Source organism: Harpia harpyja, chromosome 4 (assembly GCF_026419915.1).
Source record: "Harpia harpyja isolate bHarHar1 chromosome 4, bHarHar1 primary haplotype, whole genome shotgun sequence".
NCBI lineage: Eukaryota > Metazoa > Chordata > Aves > Accipitriformes > Accipitridae > Harpia > Harpia harpyja.
In genome coordinates this window covers 22,128,130-22,148,706 of record NC_068943.1, presented here as the reverse complement: position 1 = coordinate 22,148,706, position 20,577 = coordinate 22,128,130, and the positions used below count along the sequence as shown (strand labels likewise).

The following is a 20,577-nucleotide window of genomic DNA, read 5'->3' as shown; positions in this document are numbered from 1 at the left end:
TCTACAGATGAGAGGAATCTCTGGCACATATTTGGCCAACTTCCATTTCAGGCAAATAGAGTGGGTAAAATCCAGAAGCATTATGAAGGTCAGTGGCAAATGTCCGCTGACTTTAATCAGGATAAAGGTATCCTTATCTATGCTTCTTCAGTCATTGACAAAGATGGTGCCCAATTACATTTTATGTATCACTTGTGTTTATCCCCACAAGACACTCTTGCTAGCCTATACTGACATTTCATGTCCCTATTCAATTTCTGCATTTGAAAGCTTATCAAATTCTGCCCTCAGTGACAACCATGTGAGCTGTGTTTTTTACAGGTCTCACTGTCTGATGTCACATGGCACAAAAAAGATGGACAAAAATGTTAGACATCCATACACCACTTCAATCTCTGTGAGCAGAGTTTTCCCAAATTTCTTTAACAAATTCACTGGATATGATTTGGAAAAAACAACAACAACAACAAAAAACCCCAAACAAACAAAAAACCCAAAACTAAACAAAACAAAAAAAACCAGGATGAACTTGAGGGCTGTGTTTCAACTCTAGGGTCAGACACCCAAAGTTAGGCCTCCACAATATAGGTGTTTAAACTCCAGGTACAGGCACTGAAGTACTAAGACTTCATTCAATTGTCTAAACATGGGGTCCGCTAACATTTGAGATACTATAAAGTATGCTGCATGCTCTCCAATACAGTCAGCTACCCATTTAGAAGCATATAAGACAGGACACCTAAAAACCAACATCTTAGACAAACATCAACAGAAAAAAAAATTATTCTTTTTGTGACACTGTAATCTTCAATCAAAGGAAATGCGCACACACCCCCCAAAAAAAGAGTAAAATTGATACTATTGTGAATCACACTTGTACCCTTTTTTGTACTACTCCACCTTTGCATTTAACACTAGATGAGAAAACCTTTGAATTATGGAACATAATGTTCTTTTTCATTCTCTCCTCCTCCAAGGGAAAATGCAACTGAAAGTGTATCCTTCAGTAAGGAAAGTAAATTTATTTTAACAGGTATAGGACAGATGAAGAAAATTTGTGAAGAACTGTTCTCACGCATACTTCCTCACCTCTCCCACCTACAATGATAATTATTGGTTTAAGAAAACAAAATAGCATAAACAATGGTACACAAACAGGAATGCCCAAGAGACTTCTCATGCAAATATACTATCAAACAAAGCCACTTGGATAACCTCTGTGGCATCCTCCTTCCCAAAGATGACTGGCATATTAGTAACATTAAATAATAGATATATCTTCCTTAAAATATTCAGATACGTGAAAATGATCTTTCCCCCCCCCAAGAAAAACAGATTTTAAACAAAATAAATCTGTGGGAGTATTTAAAAATGTCTTTTTTGATAGTACAATTCAGTATTACAATTCACGTGTGTTTATAATAATATATGCTGATGATTTTTCAAATTTATTTTATGTATGATTACAGTTCTGGAAGAAAAGAACATGAAAGTTTTTGTATCTCTTTAACTGCTGTATTTTGAATCCCTATACAGGACCAGCCTTTCCAAAACATTTCAACACCTTCTTTACAAAGAAGAATAAACCATTACCATCAAATTGGCCAAGCATATGTATGACTGCTTTCTGTTTCACACTTCAATGATGTTCAAAAAAACAAAAACAAAAACACATTGTACCATTTGAAAAATCAGACTGAAAGATAAGAGTGCCAGTAAAGCATGTAGGAGGTAAAAAGCTGAAGACAATACTCCCAAACAAAAAGATAATTATTCAGTACTTTAAGAAGTTTTTAACATTCTTCTCTTTCTCTTGCTGTGCACAAACACATAACAATATATACAATGTCTGTTCTCTTCATGAACTTGCATACAGTATTTAAGCATGAGCAGACATAAAATATATGCATAGATATTTTGTATGTACATGTTAAACATATATACCAAAGTATTTCTATGTCAGGGTATATTTAATAATGTGGGGCAAAACCCAGCCTTGCAGGGAAGCTTCCTAATCTAGTGAAGGGGCCTTTAAACATCTGGAGATGGTGGACAAATGATCTGAGACTTAGAGGAGGGATAGGAGAAAGCCAGGAACTGCTCAGGAGCAAGCATGACACCTGAGGAACGTCACCTGTGAACACAGTGCACCTGGGGGGCTCACCTTAAGTGCCTGTACACAAACACGTGCAGCGTGGAAAACAGACCACAGGGAACCCATACAAGCTCCTCAGGACAAGAGAGGAAGAGAGGATGCGCTCTATGGAAAAGGGTAGTTTGATTTCATGGAGTTTTGTACTGGAGCAGGTGACCAACCAGTCCAGAGCTGATGGGTCAAGATCAGGGTGGGTGCAGTGATGAATGTCTGATAAAGACTGACTGATCAGGAAGAGGAAATTAAGCCTCCTTTAGAAAACTAGGGGAAGCCTCACAATCACAAGGGTGGTTCTCAGGGAGGATACAAACAACCCCAACATCTTCTGGAAGGGCAAAATGGTGGAACATGAAAATTTCAAGAGATTTCTGGCAAGCATCAAGAACTGTTTTTTTGATACAGGCATACAGGTGCCTGACAAACTGACCAGAAGAGACACTCAGTTGGACCTATTACTCCAAAACAAAAAAAAAAAAAAAAAAAAGGAAAAGAATTACAATTACAAACCTAGACTTCAGAAAAGCAGAGTTAAACTTGTTCAGGGATCCACCTGGTGGGGGCTAATGGGAGACTGCCGTGGGTGGTAAAGGAGCTCAGGAGAGCTGATTGATCATCAGTGACAACTTCCTCAAAGCACAGAAAAAGTCCAGTGCGATGCCCAGGAAGTCAAACAAGCAGAGCATAAGGTCAGCGTGGATAATGGGGAAATGCCGACTGAGCTCAGCTGAATCACAAAAGGCAATACTCTCTTGGAGTTGATACTAGTGAGGACTGTGAAGCATAAAGAGAAAGTTATACTATCAGCAAAAGGAAGACAAAGGAAACCGTGGGGCTGCCACTCAAAGTGGTAGGGACCGCAGCAGCAAAAGACATGGAAAAAGTTGAGGTACTAGATGCTTTCTTTGCCTCAGTTTCTACTGGTAAGGTCTGCCTCAAGCCTCCCAGGTCAGAGCCTGTGCCAGGATCCAGAGGACTGAAGAATTACCCACGGTATAAGATCAAGGTAGAAACCAATTAAGTAAATTGAACATAGGACAAGATGGGTTGCCTGTAACAGTGCTGGGGAAGCCAGACAATGTCATTGCAAGGCCACTGTCTATGGCCTTACGAAGGTCTGGGTGATTGGGGTAAGTTTCTGATGACTCAAAAAACCACCCATTTTTGAAGAGAAGGAGAAGGATCATCAGGGGAACTGCAGGCCAGTCAGCCTAGCCTCACTACTCAACAAATCCTCCTGGAAGCCACATCCAGGCACGTAAAGGAGGAGAAGGAGACTGGAAATGGCCTACGTGCATTTACCAATGGCAAAGCGTGCTTGACCAGCTTGATCGGCTTCTGTGATGAGGTGGCTGCCTTCCTGAAAAAGTTGTACAGTGATGCTAGCAACTTTTTTTGTCCATACTAACAACTTGATGAAAATATGGTTTGGATGGGTGGACTACCAGGTGGCTGGAAAAATTGCTTGGACTGCCAGGTTCAAAGGGCTGTGATCACAGGTGTACAGTCCAACGGGCAGCTGGTTAATAGGGGTGGATAATGGGGCCAATGCTGCCTTTGCATGTGATGTCTGGACTAATAAGCTGAATCACGAGGCAGCGTGCATCCTCTGCAAGTGCGCAGATGACACCAAGCTGGGGGCAAGTGCTCTGCATGCTAGAAGGCCGGGCTCCTATTTGGAGGGAGCTTGACGGGCTGGATAAATGGGCAACAGGTACCTCAAGAAGTGCAGCAATGGCAAACACAGAGTCCTGCCCCAGCAGGGAATAAGCCCATGCAGCAATGCAGGCTGGGGGCCAACTGGATAGAAAGCGGCTTTGCAGCAAAAGACCTGCTGGTCCTGGAGGACAGCCATTTCAGCATGAGTCAGCAGTGTGCCCTTAAACAAAGGGCAAACTGAATCAGTGAAAATGTAGCCAAAAAGATCAGGGAGGCAATTCTTCCTTTCTATTCAGCATGTTGGTCTCTCTTCCCAAGTAACAGGTGATAGGACAAAAGGAAATGGCCTCAAGTTGCACCAGGGGAGGTTTAGATAGGATATTTGGAATAATTTCTTTACCGAAAAGGTTGTCAAGCACTGGAACGGGCTGCCCAGGGAAGTGGTTGAGTCACCATCCCTGGAGCTATTTAAAAGATATGTAGATGTGCCACTTGGGAACATGACACTTAAGGACACTGCTGACTTGGCAGTGTTATGTTTATGGTTGGACTCATGATCTCAAAGGTCCTTTCCAACCTAAATAATTCTATGATTCTATGTATGAGACTGCATGTGGAATGACATGCCCAGTTTTGAGCTCCCCAGTACAGGAAAAACACTGGAGTAAGCCCAGCAAAGGGTCGCCAAGTTGGTCAAGAGGCCAGAGAGTATAAAGAAGGCCTCTGAGAGCTGCACGTGCTCACCCTTAAGATGCAAAAGTACTGCAGTTTTAGCCACTTAACGGGAGGGCCTGGAGAATATGTAGCCAGACTCTTTTTGCACAGTGATAGGATGAGACGCAACAGAGACAAGTTGCAACAAGGAAAATTCTAATTTGATATGAAGGAAAAAAATTGCACAAGGATGATCAAACACTGGAACAGGCTGCCCAGCGAGGCCGTGGCAAGCCTTGGAGATAGCCTTGTAGATATTCAAAACTTGATTGGGCAAGGCCCTGAACAACCTGATCTAAATTAGCCCTCTTTGGCTAGGACATTGTATCAAATGACCTCTAAAGGTCCCTTCCAACTTAGATTACTCCATGATAACAGAACAGTACTCCATGCATATAGCAAGACTATTAAGAATAATCACACGCCTACCCTTAATATATTTAGTACTTTTCATTTTTATGTAGTATTTCAATGGATATCATTTTTTTCTGTGTAATACACAGAAAAGCTAATCATACATCAAAGCTAATCTGTTTAAACATTACACATTTTAATATTAGAACTACTTTTAACTAAAAGTGTTCTGATGATGCTATTAGAAATAGTATCAGATGAGTAACCTGACAGAGACAGTATGAAATGAGTTGATGTTGTAATAACGTCAAAAACATGCACTACTTTGTATATGAGCTTCTTCTCCACAAAAACAAAAAAACAGATGTTAAAAAAAACCCAACAACCACAACCAATCAAAAAACACATCAACTTCTCCCTCTGCCGTCACTTGTATTGATTTCATTAAGGTCACACAGAAAGTACAGCTAGTGGCTTCAGATCATTCTTTCAGGGTAGAGGGTGATCAAGTTGGAGGCAACTCTATTTGCAGGAAACAACTGACAACCCCAAATTAACCTAGTATATCTTATAAAGGGATCACTAAGTCACAGAAGTTTACGGAATTTTGAGAAAGAGGAAAAAGTTCAGGAAAATTGAGTCAAATCCATATTGTGCTCTCCTCTCTTCTTTCAGAGTGGAAATCCTCGAGTGAAGGATATTTTCAGAACACAGATTGGGAAACCACAATAAAATTTGATTGCAAGGGTGTTTTTTCTAATTGTGGTTATGACATTTAAATTAACACCAACTGTTTGATTACTCAACTCTTTTCCTCCTCCATGATGGATAAATATTTAATGAGAATAATCTCCACTGTGATTATGAGCAGTGTAAAGAAGTTAACTTCTCCTCTATTTTTTCTCAGGTCCCTGAGAAAACAGGTATAATCTGAGGAGTTACAGAATAACTAGCTTTCCTCCAAATCTCTTTATAAGTATTCATCAGAAAGCTAATATTTATTTAGAAATACCTAAAGGAACTTTGCTACCCCAGGAGAAATCCTGCTGAACTTTACACAGGGCAACCATATTTAGAGTCAGGAACAGTACAGAATAAGTGCGATTTTTGACTTAAGCTAGGTCTTCAGTCTTAGTTACAGATGCAATCGCTCAAAGCCTTAGTCTGCCTGACTCAGATGTACTGATAACACCTCGTTATCAGTACTACTGGAAGGAACACACAAGGCTCCTTTCAAAACCAGATATGAGGGAATCCACACAAGGGAGTATTACATTATTTCTGCTTAGAAAATATGCTTCAAAAATAGCTCAAGAAATCCAGCAGCCAACAAAGTTATTATTAACCTACAACTTCTCTTTAGTTCTATATTTAATTACTGTCTATTGTGTCATGAAGAGAAGCTAGAGATAGAAGAATGGCATTAAAACTATATAACCCTTCTAGTGTAGGAACTAGAGTAGATCCCCAACAGAGAGGGGGAAAAAAAAGCAACCAAAACCCCATGTTTTAAAATATTACTTAAACATAAATATTCATGACTGATGCTCATTTCTCTCATATACTATATACAGAGAGAGAGGCAGAGAGATATAGGATAAAGGAATGCCTTATTATTTTATTCTCTAAGAATGGAAGCATTATATGGTTTAAGAGAGAAAGAAAAACAGGAATATATCAAAGTGCTGACAGACAGCAGCATCCTGCTTCCAATGGCAGATTCCTAGCAAATGTCTTCACCCAGAGACAAGAAGATGCACTCTTTATACAAGATTATGATTTGCACTAGATGCCAAAACAAGGGTGAGAGAGAACATCTAGATTTACATTCCCATATGAGCCATTAGACCCATCATAACAACGTTCAGACAGACACTAGAATACTTTTCCTTAACATCAGAAAAGAAAAGAGCAGGCAAAGAGGATAATATGTAAGAGCAGTCTGGAGGCACAGTTCTTCATAAGAGCAGAGACTTGGCCTAACCATTTCAATTAATACATCACATATACTCCAAATTTTCTACACATATCACAATCTTAACTTACCAAAATATAGGTGAACTAGTTGATGAAAGTATTGGAATATTGTATAACAAAACAAGAATGGATCTTTCTTCACCCCAGTAGGGCACTTGGCTTTCTATATGCCATTTCACGTGCTTCTGCTGTGCATCTGTCTCATAGAAAACATTAGATGGTTAGATTCACTATCAATTACAGGCTGGAACAAGTTTGATTTCAATTACAGCAGGAGAGGAAAACAGCTGGGATCCCTAAAGGGAGGTGCAGGCACCAAGGGGGTGAATCAAAAATCAGAATGGTACATTGCATGCTACTAATTAGGGAGAAAAATGAAGTCAAGATATGTATGTAAACATTTATTTTTATATAAATCTGAGGTTGCGCAGTTTCACTTCAATCGCATTTGAGACAGAAGAGTAGTACCTCATTGACCAGCATCTATTTTAATTCATTTGAAAGAGCTGCTTCACAAGTAATTTTAAAGATGGTTCTAAACTAAAAAGCAGCTTACTTTTGAAAACAAAGTCATAATAAAATCTGATTACAAAGAAGATCAGTGTTTGTCCAAGATCCCTGAATTACATCCAACTTAAGAGACTTCTTTTATCAGCTAACAGGCACAGAGAGTTATGATCAGAACAAAACACAAATTGTGAAAACTTCTGCCAGGGTTAATAACAATATCTGTATATGCAGATTCCAAAAAATAAAATGTACAGAGCATTCCTCTTCTCAGAATCCTGACTCAATTATTATCATCTAGCTTGAACAGCAGAGAAAAAGCTACTTTTTTTTGGTTTTTCTTTTTACAGGAAAAAAATTATTCCTGCATGATCTACTGTTTGGAAACCAAGTCATTTATATGGAACATACTCAGATGAGATATTTGAATAGTCTCAGATTCTTTCCTTTAACCTTAGCCCATTTCCTACAGCTCTGCATCTCCTTCCTCTCTTGAAGAAAGATAATGTTACTTTAGGATGACTCAGTCATAAGCTTTATGCTTGTAATATCTCCTTCACAAATCCGCATCCTGCTTTTGATTATTTCATGCAGTTTTTCTCCATCTTATACATGCATACTCCCAGATTTGTGTGCTCATGTGTTGGGGTGGGAGGGGGTGTTTCCGCCCCAAAGGGACAGATGTTAATGTTACCAATGCCAAAGTACCATTCTATTCCTACAAGGGATCATTTTGATCACATGTCACAAGATGGAGTCTACCCAAAAGCATTGCTTAGATAAATGCGACCATGACTACATCTGCCCATCTGCAAATAACAAAATTAACCTGGTATGAGATGAAAAACAAAGCTTCTCTAGCTGAACTCCATCATACAATTGTTGCTGACTTCACAATTCTGTAACACATTTGGATTGGGAGACCAGAGTGATAGAAACCTCAGTGACAATGCTAGTTGGCCTTACACATGGACGATAGCAAGGAGATTGGCCTGAGGCTACATGACCAGTGAGGCCACATGCCTCACTAGCTTGTCTTATAGTGGCTTACGCCAACAACATGATTTTTAAACCAATAAACAGTTAACACAATAACTCCTCATGAGTGGACACATCCATTGGCATCCAGCACCCCATAGAAGGCTGAGCCTGAACCGTGCACACAGGAGTCCCGCTAACAACCAGGACCCAGACACGTTGCACAGTTGGAGTGAGTGTCCTACACCCCTGCATGCTGGTCTGAACTGGGCTGGAGTAAATGCAGCTTTGACTGGTGTCTATCTGTGTGCATGTGTTGTAGAATACGTTTCTTAAAAGACAAATTGCTATCTACATGCTACCATCCCTCCCACGCGCTAAATACATTTTAGATTATTCATCACCAACTGTTGTGTTTCCATTCCTGCATCCGTCCCGCCCCAGCCTAGTTCCCCCACAAAATCGTACTGTCTGAACTGCTGCTTAATCAGGTACACCAGACACTTATCTAAGAACTTCTGCATCTAATGTTTAGGTCCAGCTACCACCAACATTAAAGGCAATAACTAAAATTTAACTTCAAGAAATAGAAAATCCTGTCTGAAACTTGTTTTAAGAGGGTTTTTTAGATTCTTTTACATACAATGTTAATGGAGATTTTCTTTGCCAAGAACCCTTTAGAAAGAGACTGTGTAATTGCTATTTAGATCAGCAATGTACTCACAGGTAATTCAACTGTTTTTTAAAAAGCAAGAATACAATACATCTTTTTTCATACTCAATAATGCATTGCAAAATGAGCAGTCCTCATTCACTTTACAGACCATCAACATTACTTAGTTATTGCTCAGACTGTGAAGATCTATCATTATTAAAATCATAAAATTAAATAAAATACTTTAAATGCTTTCCCTAAGTAAAGGGTTGGAGGATTTTTTCAAAGCCTAACATTCACATGGATGGAAAAGAAGCTTCAATTAAACTGATAAGCCACGCTACTGTTGTCAGCTAGAAAAAAAAGCCCAAATTTTTCCATGCCCAATATCAGCTGGTAGAGAAAAGACAATAAATTTTCACGTTTTTTAAAACCTAGAACAGGCATGGGAAATAGTTTACCCATTTGTTTAACTCTCTTGAAGTATTGAACCTAGCTGAAAAGATTTGTCTGACAAAGGGCAACTATTCTTAGGGAAAGGCTGAGAGAGCTCCATAAAATCTTCCAGAAATAGCTTAAAAGCTTAGAACTTCCTGTTTAGTTACTTTAGAACTTACTTTCTAGTAATCAACATCCAACTTTCATGAAGAAGATTTCCCTAACACCTGTAACTCCTCAAAGACCAGCTTTTACAATGTAATGTACAGAATAATACACTTTCTCTCAAAAAAGTGGACTTGACCATGAAGTATTACATATGTATTGTTCTTAGAGCTTTAAATAAAACAGTACATCAGGACTGTTTATTATGTAATTAATATCCAGCAAAATAAAATATTCGAAGTGACAGCTTCTGCTGAAACAGAATACTCTAGTTCTGATACAAAAAAAGACATCCCACAACTGAGCTAAGAGCTTAAGTGCATGTTTAGTCTCAGATGGTACTCCACTGCCTGAATCCACCTCAGTGTGGTCTAACCATTCTCCATTGCCTGAATAAGAATTTATATATAGGTATAGGCACCTAAATTTCCAGTATCTGGAATAGAATAGAACAGAATAGAGTATTTCAGTTGGAAGGGACCTACAATGATCATCTAGTACAACTGCAAATCCCACTTACTATTGTGTTCACTTTAAATTACTTTGTCCTGTGTGTAATGCCTTTTTTTCATTCAAAATTTCCTTCCAAATTCTTGTGTTACTGAATTAATATATAACCACAGCATTCTCTATCATTAGAGAGGAGATAGATATCTAGATTTATGTATCTATATCAACTAAGAGAGACTAACAGAGCACTAAGAGAGACTCAACAAAGTTTATTCAGAATATTTTACACTACAAAATGAAAGCAATTCCCTTATCTCTGAAATGCCTATATTGAGGCTAAAACAGCCTACTATTAAGGCTAAAAAGTCAAACACCCAGTAGGTAGCTAGAAAATGTAGTTTAAATTTAATGCCTGACACCAGAATCTCCAGTTTCCAGGAAACTTTCTTCTGCTGATGTAGCTTAAAGCAAGTGCCACAGAGTGCTTAGTTTTGGGGAAAGAGGGCTATTTTATAAAGGAAACAACTTTTTGCTGTAATCTTGTAGTTTGAACAGTTGAACAAATGTAATTAAATGTATCGTAAGATGCAATTAAATTTAAATTGCATTTATTACTTTTAACCTTTAAAACAATTGGAATTTCTGAACTTCTACATGGAGTTTTCTGGTATTAATTTTGGAGAGACTCTCATTAAAAAGCACAGATAGTGGATAGATACTACAGTCCTTTATTTCACACAAAAACCCAGCATGGAAACCAATGGACTAGACAGTTCTGTACAGAGAAGAAACTATGCATCTAAATAGACCATTGCTCCTCCTTACTGCAGAGCTTTAGAAATCAAAGCACTGAACCCTGGTTCTTCTCTGATTACTGCCTCTGAAACTGGAGGACAGACAGACCATTTTCTTAGAAGTCCACATGATGCTCAAAAGGAGATTGTTATTTTCCTTGACTTACTGGGTTGGAGTCCAGAGCAAGTGTTAAACAAGACTAACGAGGATGCCTGGAGAAAGGTACTATACAGTAGGCCTGTGAACCATGAGTTGCTCCAATGGGCACTAGCTAACTGCTTGCTTGCCTGAGTAAAGATTAAAGATCTTCTTACAACCTTCAGCTGAGCAATTCTCTCTTCCCCCTGTCAGATGCTACTGCACAGTTCTAGTTCACTACAGGCATTACTTCAGCTTCACACCAGTGTGACAATATTGAAAAGAATGTAAACACACTTGCATAAATTTGCAGTAATGGACTTCTTACAAGCCCCGCCGGAGTTTTGCCCATTGAATTCAGTGACAGCAGGGCCCAACACACCTATCTTAAAATTAAATGTTTATTTTATTTATGTCAGTGGATCTAATATCTTACCACCCATGGTTTGTCAGGTACCCAAATCTCCCACAAGTACTTCGGCATATCTCCAAAATTCAGTGCCTAAAAAGCAATAATATTTAAATAAAAAAGATGTGTCATTCTTACTACAGATCTTCAGATAACCCACCTCCCCAGTGGCCCGATTTTGGTAATATGGAAAGCAAAATGTGAGCAAATTTCTACTGAAAATAGATAAATAACTTTTTATGAGGGTTCACAAACTTCAGAGGCCATAGCCTAGTGTTACCAAACACATACATGGTAACATTTAAAATGCTACATCAAACCTCAGTTTGGTTTCTGAAGGCTGATTGTATAACACTTTGCTGCAGCCAGGCAACAGATTTTCAGACGGATTTTTATTGTTCTGTTTAGTGAACTACCAAGTGAAATAGCTGTCTCATAATACGAAGAAACTTTTTTTTTTTTTAGTTTAATGTACTATTAAGCTTTTTATTAAGATATTATTAATCAACCCTGAGACTCTAAAAAGCAAAACCAGCAGATCTTTAAAACTGCAATTAAAGTTGTGTTTAATGTGGGAGCATTAATGGATGTTCATGCTCTGTTACCAACTGCTGAATATAAATAGCCCTATCTACTTCAGGTTCCCTCCTGAGTATAATACTCAGACACCCCAAAATATCATGTCTCCAAGGACTCGAATCATAAGGACTCTGCGTGTATGTGACTGTAAGAGAATTGTGGAGAGAAAGTTCAGTAGATTACCAAGTTTGCAGAACCTTCAAAACTGCCTATTCCTAGAGGAACTGAATTGGTTATCCAACCCGGCAGCTGAATAGTACCACAGTAATTCTGAACAATCTAAGCCAGAGCAACACCTCCATTTGGAAGGACAGTCAGAAACTCAGCTATCAACCCAGCACCAGGCCTTTGTACTGTTCTATTTTATTTGAGAAAACAAAGCTTCCCAGAGAGAGAACATTACATTAAGAGTAATGTTTCTGGAAAGTCGGACAATTTCAAATCCATCCTCTGTAGAGTAATATGCCCAAATGGCAAACAAGCACTCTGTGCTCCATATTCAGAAAGGACATTAGTATTCTGTATAGAATGGTTTATCCGCTCCTTTACCATCATATAGTGAGCAAAATCCTCAGAAAACTTTACATCAACTAGTACTTTTACTCACAATGGAAAACATATGTCTCTTCCAAAGTACTCCCAACAGGTACCTCAGATATCTCACACAATTCTGTGTTCTTGGAGAATTATATCACAGTTCTGAAAGCTTTTTCAAGAAATCCCCTTGAAAGCAGAAAGTCATCTTACGTATTTTATCTACCAAAAATATTCTACTCTGATATCTGAAGTCACATTTCCAACTAACTTCAGGAAGTCCCTTCTTTGTCATCTAAAATTTCATTTGAAAAAAAACAAACCCAAAATGCTTTACACAAGCACAAATGTTATTTGGTCTTACACTCTGAATGAAAATGCACTTACACAATCCATGGAGATTACTAAGTATAGCTTAACAGAAAGGTAAAAGCCACTGAGAATGCCTCATTTTAAAATCTGCCTGTATCTCCTCTGATATTTTACCTATGATTGTTTTCCTCATTTACATGAGTACAACTGAAGAGCAATTCACCCAAAGGCAATAGAATTAAACTGGTAAAAAAGCAAAGGAGGGGTCCCTGTGGACCAAGCTCTTTTTAGAATGTATATTGCACAGTTTTATCCACTTTGATAAACTGATGAGTTTTCGAAGGCAGACTCCCTATTACCAAATACCTACTTACTTGTTAGGAAGTCACCTTTACAGAAATAAGTCACCTTTGCAGAAATAGTAAGTATTGTTTCCTGAAAATAATTGGAAAGGAATCACAAGAGTAATCTCAATAACAACACATAATGAATGTTTCCCCCATCCCTTTTGCTAGTTGAAAGCTTAGGGAGACCACCAAAATAAAACAGGAATGAGCAGCAATAAAATCTCATTCGTATAACAATTGCAGATTGAAAAGACAAATACATGGCATCATTAAATACAATGCCTGTTTTCTACATAACTACTTTCTCAAAAAGCAGACTACTGCTACATCAGAAGTGAAATATGTCTTTCTCACTTTTCCTTGCTTTTGGGAATGCTTAAGACCATTATGTATTGAAGGGCCAGCAAAGAGAACCAGGGAAGCAACAGCTTCACAACAGCTTCTCTGGCTCCCCATCCTTCTACAGCTTCCCTGTACCCACCAGTACATGAGAGAAAGCTGTACAGAAAGTGGCTCCTGCTCTCAATCTTACAACCAGTGGCAATTCCAACTGGAATTCACCCAAATAAATTACAGCTAGGGGCTAAGGGAAAAAAGGTTTTGATACGGGCCAGGGCGGGAGGGTGAAGCAGGAAAAGTAGCTGTAAGGAACGAGTAACATGAAACGTATTTTTAAGTATTACAAAGAATGGTTTGAAGTTCTAACAGGAGATGAGTCCCTTGTCCCTCAGGTCAGTGTAGAAAGTACTCCCCATCAGCTGATGACCCAAATTCATGATTCCTGAAATGGCTCATGACTGCCTTACATTTAAAATTCAGAGTTGGATTCAAGAGGTCTTAAGTATATATAGCCTCTTCCCTAAAAAGTGTTCAGAAGTCAACATACTTTAAGGTATCATAAAACATGCAAGATTTGCTTCTGTAAAACTTACATATTTTTATCTTTTTCTTTCCAACTGTTCCTCTATTTCATGAGCTGACATAGGCAAAATCCTTCGACCAAAATGCACACTGGATTTTTATTTCATTTATCATCCAACATTTACAAACAAAAATGTTGTGGGAATATCTTGAGCTAAACAGTTTGGATGGAGGAGGGAAATGACAAAGTCGGCATCACAGATGAGATTGCAATCCAACAGCAAGGAAGATAACACAGAAAAAACTTGCCAATTGCTTTTTCCCAATAAAATGAACAGATAGAACCACAGACCTCTAAGAGTAATGAAAACAACCCACTGTGTCATCATTTTATGCAAGAAAGGGAGAGAGATTAGCCTAAAACTCCTACAATAATATGTATTTTTTCAGCTGACAAAAGCAATACTATATAAAATCTTTTCTGTGCTTTATTTCTAATTACCTTCTATCCTTTAATGAACAAGAAAGCACTTGATCTTGAAAGTCCTTGTGCAGTCAAAACTCCCACTAAAATTAATGGGACGTTTTTTCCAGCCTAAGAGCTCTGAGATCAGTCCTCAAACTTAGCTCTTTCTAAGCTTCTTCCATTAATCAAACTTCTTAGGTTTTTCCTCTCCTTTTCCGCTAGGATCATATATTAAAAAATACAGACACTAGAAGTCATAACCTTGCCGGAGGAAAAAAGCCTGCTGTATTTTGTTATCCTCAAAAGTTTAGCTCAGTTTCACAAATAAAACCCCGATTCTGAAGAATCTTGGTTACCCGGACACCAAATACTTAATTTTGGCCTGTTCAAACAGTTCGTACAGATGTTGCTGCACACTGCCTGTGGAAGTTAAGCTGTCTGAATTACACAACTGAAATGTGTGTGCACAAGCTTTCTAATCAGGCACACCACTCTGAAACTAATAGACCAAAACATAAGGGACTCTGAACAGCCTTGTCTCTCACTCCCAGCAAATAAGGAGTTAAGGGACTGAGGTTTAACGCCCATTTCTCCCATCTAGCCTCACACAACCTGCAATATATGTCTGACATGTCAGTGCCTAAAAGGAATAAAATTAAATCCTTATTTGTATGCCTCAGTAAATCACTTCGATTTGCAGACTGTTGGTCACTCATTTCAGGAAAATGACAGTTCTTATAGAGTTTAAAGAAAACCAACTACAAACCAAAACCTAGCAAGAAATTTCTGTATTCGAAAGAATTTACTGTCTTTTTGGCTGTAATACAGTAGCATCGTTACCCCACCATAATTCTCAGTTTTCTCTCGCTGAAAAAGTATAGGAGGCTCTTGCACAGAAATAAAAATAAAATACACCATAACCTGTCAAATCAGGTAGTACTAACAACAGTGTCCTAAGAAAAACTATGAGACTTGTTTATGGCTGATCATTAACAGGCCTTAGCAAGGATAATTTCCTTTGTTCATTTTTACACTTCAACAGTGCAGTAGTGTATATATACACAAGAACTGACAGGACAGCACAGCATTTAATTGCTTGTTTAGAGAGCCTGTGAGAGGCTGTACTGCACTGGCATACAGTCTAGAAATGATACAGTTCTGTATGGATTCTTACAGAGGATTATACCTTCCTGTGAAGGTGCTGTAATATCTGTGGAGATTCTGTAACATTGCCTTCATTTATGAAGAATTCAAGCATAATGAACTACTGATCTTTTAATTATAGTGAAGAAATAAAAGATCCAACAGATGACAGAAAGAAGGAAAAATCAGGATGACAGACTTTGACACATTAATACACACACACACAAAATACCTCCACAATAAACATTCAATTGAAGAAGCAGCACCAGGTAAGTCCTTGCCAACTCACCAGGTTCTCTTCTTTGCCAGCCGGCATGGTTTAAATTGACTTCAGCATTCTTTTGCCTACAGCTTGCCTTTATTTTTAAATGCTGTAATTTACAGGACTTGAAAACACACAGAAAAATATTAAATAAATAATACCTACTGGTTCTTTATTAAATATATTAAATAAATAAATTTTATTGAATTACTAAATAAATAATACCTACTTAATACCATGATGGTTGCTCATCATGGATGAGGAAAAAACCACCAGAAAGTAAAAGCAAGAAATACATCAGTTACAGAGATAAGCAATTTTGCTTGCTTCCAAAAGCAAAACCAACCAAAAAACCTGCATAGGCACAGTCACTTTCTAAAAGATGAAGTAAAACCTTAAAAGGCAAATTGTAATTTACTGAAAAGAATGAAAGTAAGAATATGTCAGCGTTAAAACTGAAAGGTTCACAAGACATGTAATTATTTTGCTGTGTGAGCAATTAGTATGTTTTTAGAAAGACAAATGAACATTTTGTTAGATAAAGAAACCAAGTACATTTTTTACTCTTTTTTTTTTTTTTTTTTTTTTTTACAAAAAACCTACTCTAGAATCTATTTGATGTTAGCAGTGAATACAGAACACAGAGAATCTAGTAAGAGAAATGTCTTGGAGATCACAGAGAAATTCTACCCCATCAGAAAAAAGCAAAAAGAGACTTCATAATTCAGTTTCGATTCTCAAAGCATGTGTATGCCCCCATGCAACCTCTGTACTTGCAACATAATACTCTACACTATCAAAATTTTACTGTTAGAGTCATGTCTCTTAGTCACCATTGCCTCATGGACCTATATTCCCTGCTTTTGTCCCAGACTCCTTTGTTAAATAAGTCTCTGGTACTTGACTAGTAACTGTTAAAATGAGATGTAAAGAGGAGCTAACATTGCAAAGACAGTGCAAATGTTAACAGCAAGTTCATCTTTCATATTCTACAGTGAATTCATTGCTCTCATCTATTTATTGTCTATGTAATGTCTAATTAATGCTGATCTCCTGATGTGAGACCATTTGACAGGTATAAAACTTTATCACATGTAAGGTGTTGAATATATAATTTCAACAAAAGACTTTTCTTATTTTGAACACAGACACCTAGATGTAATCCACACATAAGGACAACATAATCCAATCATTAACTAAAAACTTCTTGGTATTTCTAGTACAGTGCAATTCTTTATGGCTGAAATGGATCTGGACTGACTGTTAATGATGACAGTTTATAACTGGGTTCAGCCATAAAAGATTATATTATCATCCTGCAAGTATCAAATTATTGTGGTTTTTTGCTTCTTCAGTGTTGCTGAAAATTATGATCTGTGAAGTCTTCCATCCTCATCCCAAGGGCAAAGGAAAGACATGGTCATATAAGACAAAGAATAATGTGTGGTTCTTGAGAAACAGACAACCACTATTTAGGCTTGTGTGGATTACTCCTACATGACATAAATTGGTGGTTTCAATTTAGCTCAAAGCAGATGTGATATATCTATGAAAAAACACAAGTAGACTACTTACTGGTAACTCTAAGGTCAAAAAGATCAAAGATTCAAACCACTACCTGACTAACAGTGAGTGGCACTTTGCACTGCTGTTCATTGCACTGCACATATTCTGTGGATACACTGTGACAAAAGTGGATGCTAAAGGTCTATATATCACCTTTCACCACTGTGAAACTTTCTTCAGGTGAAACTACAGAGGGGTCAATTATATCAAAGCACAGCAACATCCAGGGGACATTGTTTCAGTAGCTGCAGCATTAAGTCAGCAAACCTTATGCATGGCAAAAAGAAAGAGCACACTTTTGTACTCTCCAGATATTTCTAAATACTAAGTGACAGTATGCCAAAAAAAAAAAAAAAAAAAAAAAAGAGAGAGAGAAAAGTTAAATAGAATCTCTCTTTAAAAGCAATAAAATCTCTCATTTTCTCTTTCTCTCAGAGGCAGCATATTATGTTGCAAAGGACAATCCTTTACACCTCAGAAGAGGACTCTAGTCTGGTGAGAAGACTCTTAGTCATGCAAAGCTACGTTTTACTAAAATCCCAAAGGTAGGTGTGATTCAGCTTTAAAATTGGCACAATGATTCAATGTACTAATTTTTTCCCAATTTAATGCTTTGACTCCAAACCTGTGAATTCTATAAGCTCAAATCTGTGCTGGGAATAAACATAAACTGAGACTTTCTGGTAGTGATTTGCACAGGTAGCATGGCAATTCTCTGTAATGAAGTGAAAAAAATATGAAGGGAACAGCAGCCTTCTGGTTGAGGAGGAGGGGTACAGTTAATTATTGTTGCCATTCAAAGAAAATAAGTGTAAACTTTTGACAATAGTCAGAAGAAAATCATAAGGATTTTAGTGTGATCGGTTTATTTTTCTCACTCTAAAGAATAGTGATAAAGTCATCCTAATGAAGACCATCAGGATATCAAAGAAACTAAAGCAATGCTTGAAAGAAACTTCAGAAGTTACCCTGATTACAATGCCTAGGATATGATTGACTGAGCCCACTGTTAGTAACTTTTCCCTTTCACAAACGGAAAAAAATATTTTGTCAAGATTTACATAAAGAACCTACATTGTTACAGACATTCCTATTCAATTATTCATATACCTTGTTCCTAGTAAGTCTAATCTTATTTTCTCTTCTGTCTGAATGTCACAAATTTTAGCCCAGTTCTTACACTGATGTTAATAACAGAAGGAGAGGAAGGGGTTGTGCTGAGGTTTAACCCCTTACATACTTAGCAATACAATTAACACAGCTGCCTGCCTAATCAGTCAAAGGCTGATTCATACCCTAAGATATCTTAACTGATCTGTATTGATCACATTGTCATCCATTATCTTCATATTAAGAAAAAAAAATGACACCTTCCCTATTGTGCTTCTTCATAAACACGACTACCTTTTTAAATGAACAATATAGTCTTCAATCTCTTTAAAATTTTTCTAATTCTACAAAAGCAAAGCTTAAAGTGAAAACAGAAGTCAATAAATAAATGCTGTCTTTGCAGTAATTTGGATAGCAAACATGTTCCACTCATGTTAAAGAACAAGATAAAAACCATTTTTCAACAAGATAATGACAAACTGAACTCAAAGGTCTAAAATCTTGGCTTGTTATACCATCCCACACTAATCCTGACACTGCCAGCAGTTGATTTGTATCAGTGAGTATTACAATATAATGTAATTAGTAATGGTAATATTACCACAGATAGTATAAACAGCCCTGCTCTACTGCCTTTAAATTAGTTTTGTAAGCACGTTAATAACATACCATCAAGCATCAATACAAATCCTTGACAGCTTCTTGAAAAAACATTATGCATGTCTAAGCAATTTTCTCATACACAGGTTTTCTTTAGAAAACATGTTGTCACTATTCCATTAGCTGAAAAGGGAGTGTATGCATAAAAGAATCTCTGCTAAAGAAGTCTGACTGCTGGCCAGGAAAGCGTATGTTCAATAGTCTGTATTTACTGTTGGCTGGAGTAAGGTTGTAGGTACCACAGCATCAAATGAATTTCTTCTTTAAAATGTCTAGCAGTGCAGTGAATGTTTTTCATTTTCCAAGGAGGAACCCTTTGAACGGCACAAAACCTCATTTTGACAGTATTTCAACAGGGACTGTTGCAATGAAAACAGAATAGATTAACAGATATGTAGGGACAGACATCTTAGGTCTGATCGAAAGTCTCTGAAGTCCACCAGAATTTGGATGGTGTCCTAAACTAGTCACCTTCCTGAAACCATTAAAAAAGAACACAAACACACAAAAAACCACTAAAACCAAACCCAAAAAGAAGTTCATGTCTTTTTGCTGCATATCCTACCATAATTTGAGGGTGCCCAACTCCCACCAGTCAAATGCTACATTATTGGCAAAGGTAGAAACATGGTCTGTAACCCAGTTTTCCACTTGTATTATGCTGATCTGCCCTCCGGAAGTGCCACTCCTTTTACTATAGATGGAGCCCAGCGTAGCTGTTTGAACTTCAATGTCTATCATTTTGCTGTCAAAAAGTTCAGCAAGTAGAATCTTATCATCATTGTTCAAAGATATTTTCCATGCCATCAGACAGTTGGCTGATGTGATTCACTTCCCATTTTGTACAGAACTATTAGCTTAATAAGACATTCAGAATGCCAACAGGTATCCTTAACACTGTGATATGACCCATACGAGGTTAGAGAAAAGTCTGTTTTGTCAGGTTAAATTATACAGAGATGGAAAACAGATTTTTCTCTAATCTCATTTTTTTAGAAACAGTGGAACCATTTTAATTCAGTGTTCTTCAAAAGTTTTTATGGCTATAGTTAATACCTTTCATGGAATATTTCAGTCCAAATTTTTACAGTTTGGTTACTGCAAGCAAAGATATAATAGGAGTGTCGGTTTGGGGGGTTTTTTTGGGTGGGGTGGGCAGTGCTGGGTAGTTGTTGTGGTGGTGGTTTCTGGGATTTTCTTTGGAAGCACACACAATCTTAACTATGGCTGTTATTGATGGAAATTTACATTCACAAGTGTACTCACACAGTTTTTCTGAAGGAACTTTCATGGTACATGACTGTATTAAATATTTTCTGTGTTTCCACTTATCAATACCTTCACAA

At 37.6% G+C, this 20,577-nt stretch overlaps 1 protein-coding gene across 4 annotated transcripts in view; it reads right to left on the bottom strand.

The window, feature by feature from the left end:
* The window catches only part of PCDH9 (protocadherin 9), a 702,824-nt gene that overhangs the window by 385,283 nt on the left and 296,964 nt on the right, over positions 1 to 20,577 (bottom strand). For 2 of the 4 annotated variants that reach the window (XM_052786010.1, XM_052786012.1), the window contains exon 3: positions 11,419 to 11,484. The exons of the other annotated variants lie outside the window; for them this stretch is intronic. In XM_052786010.1, coding sequence (XP_052641970.1) covers positions 11,419 to 11,484 — 66 coding nt within the window. The remainder of the gene's footprint in view (positions 1 to 11,418; positions 11,485 to 20,577) is intronic. 4 annotated transcript variants of the gene reach the window in all.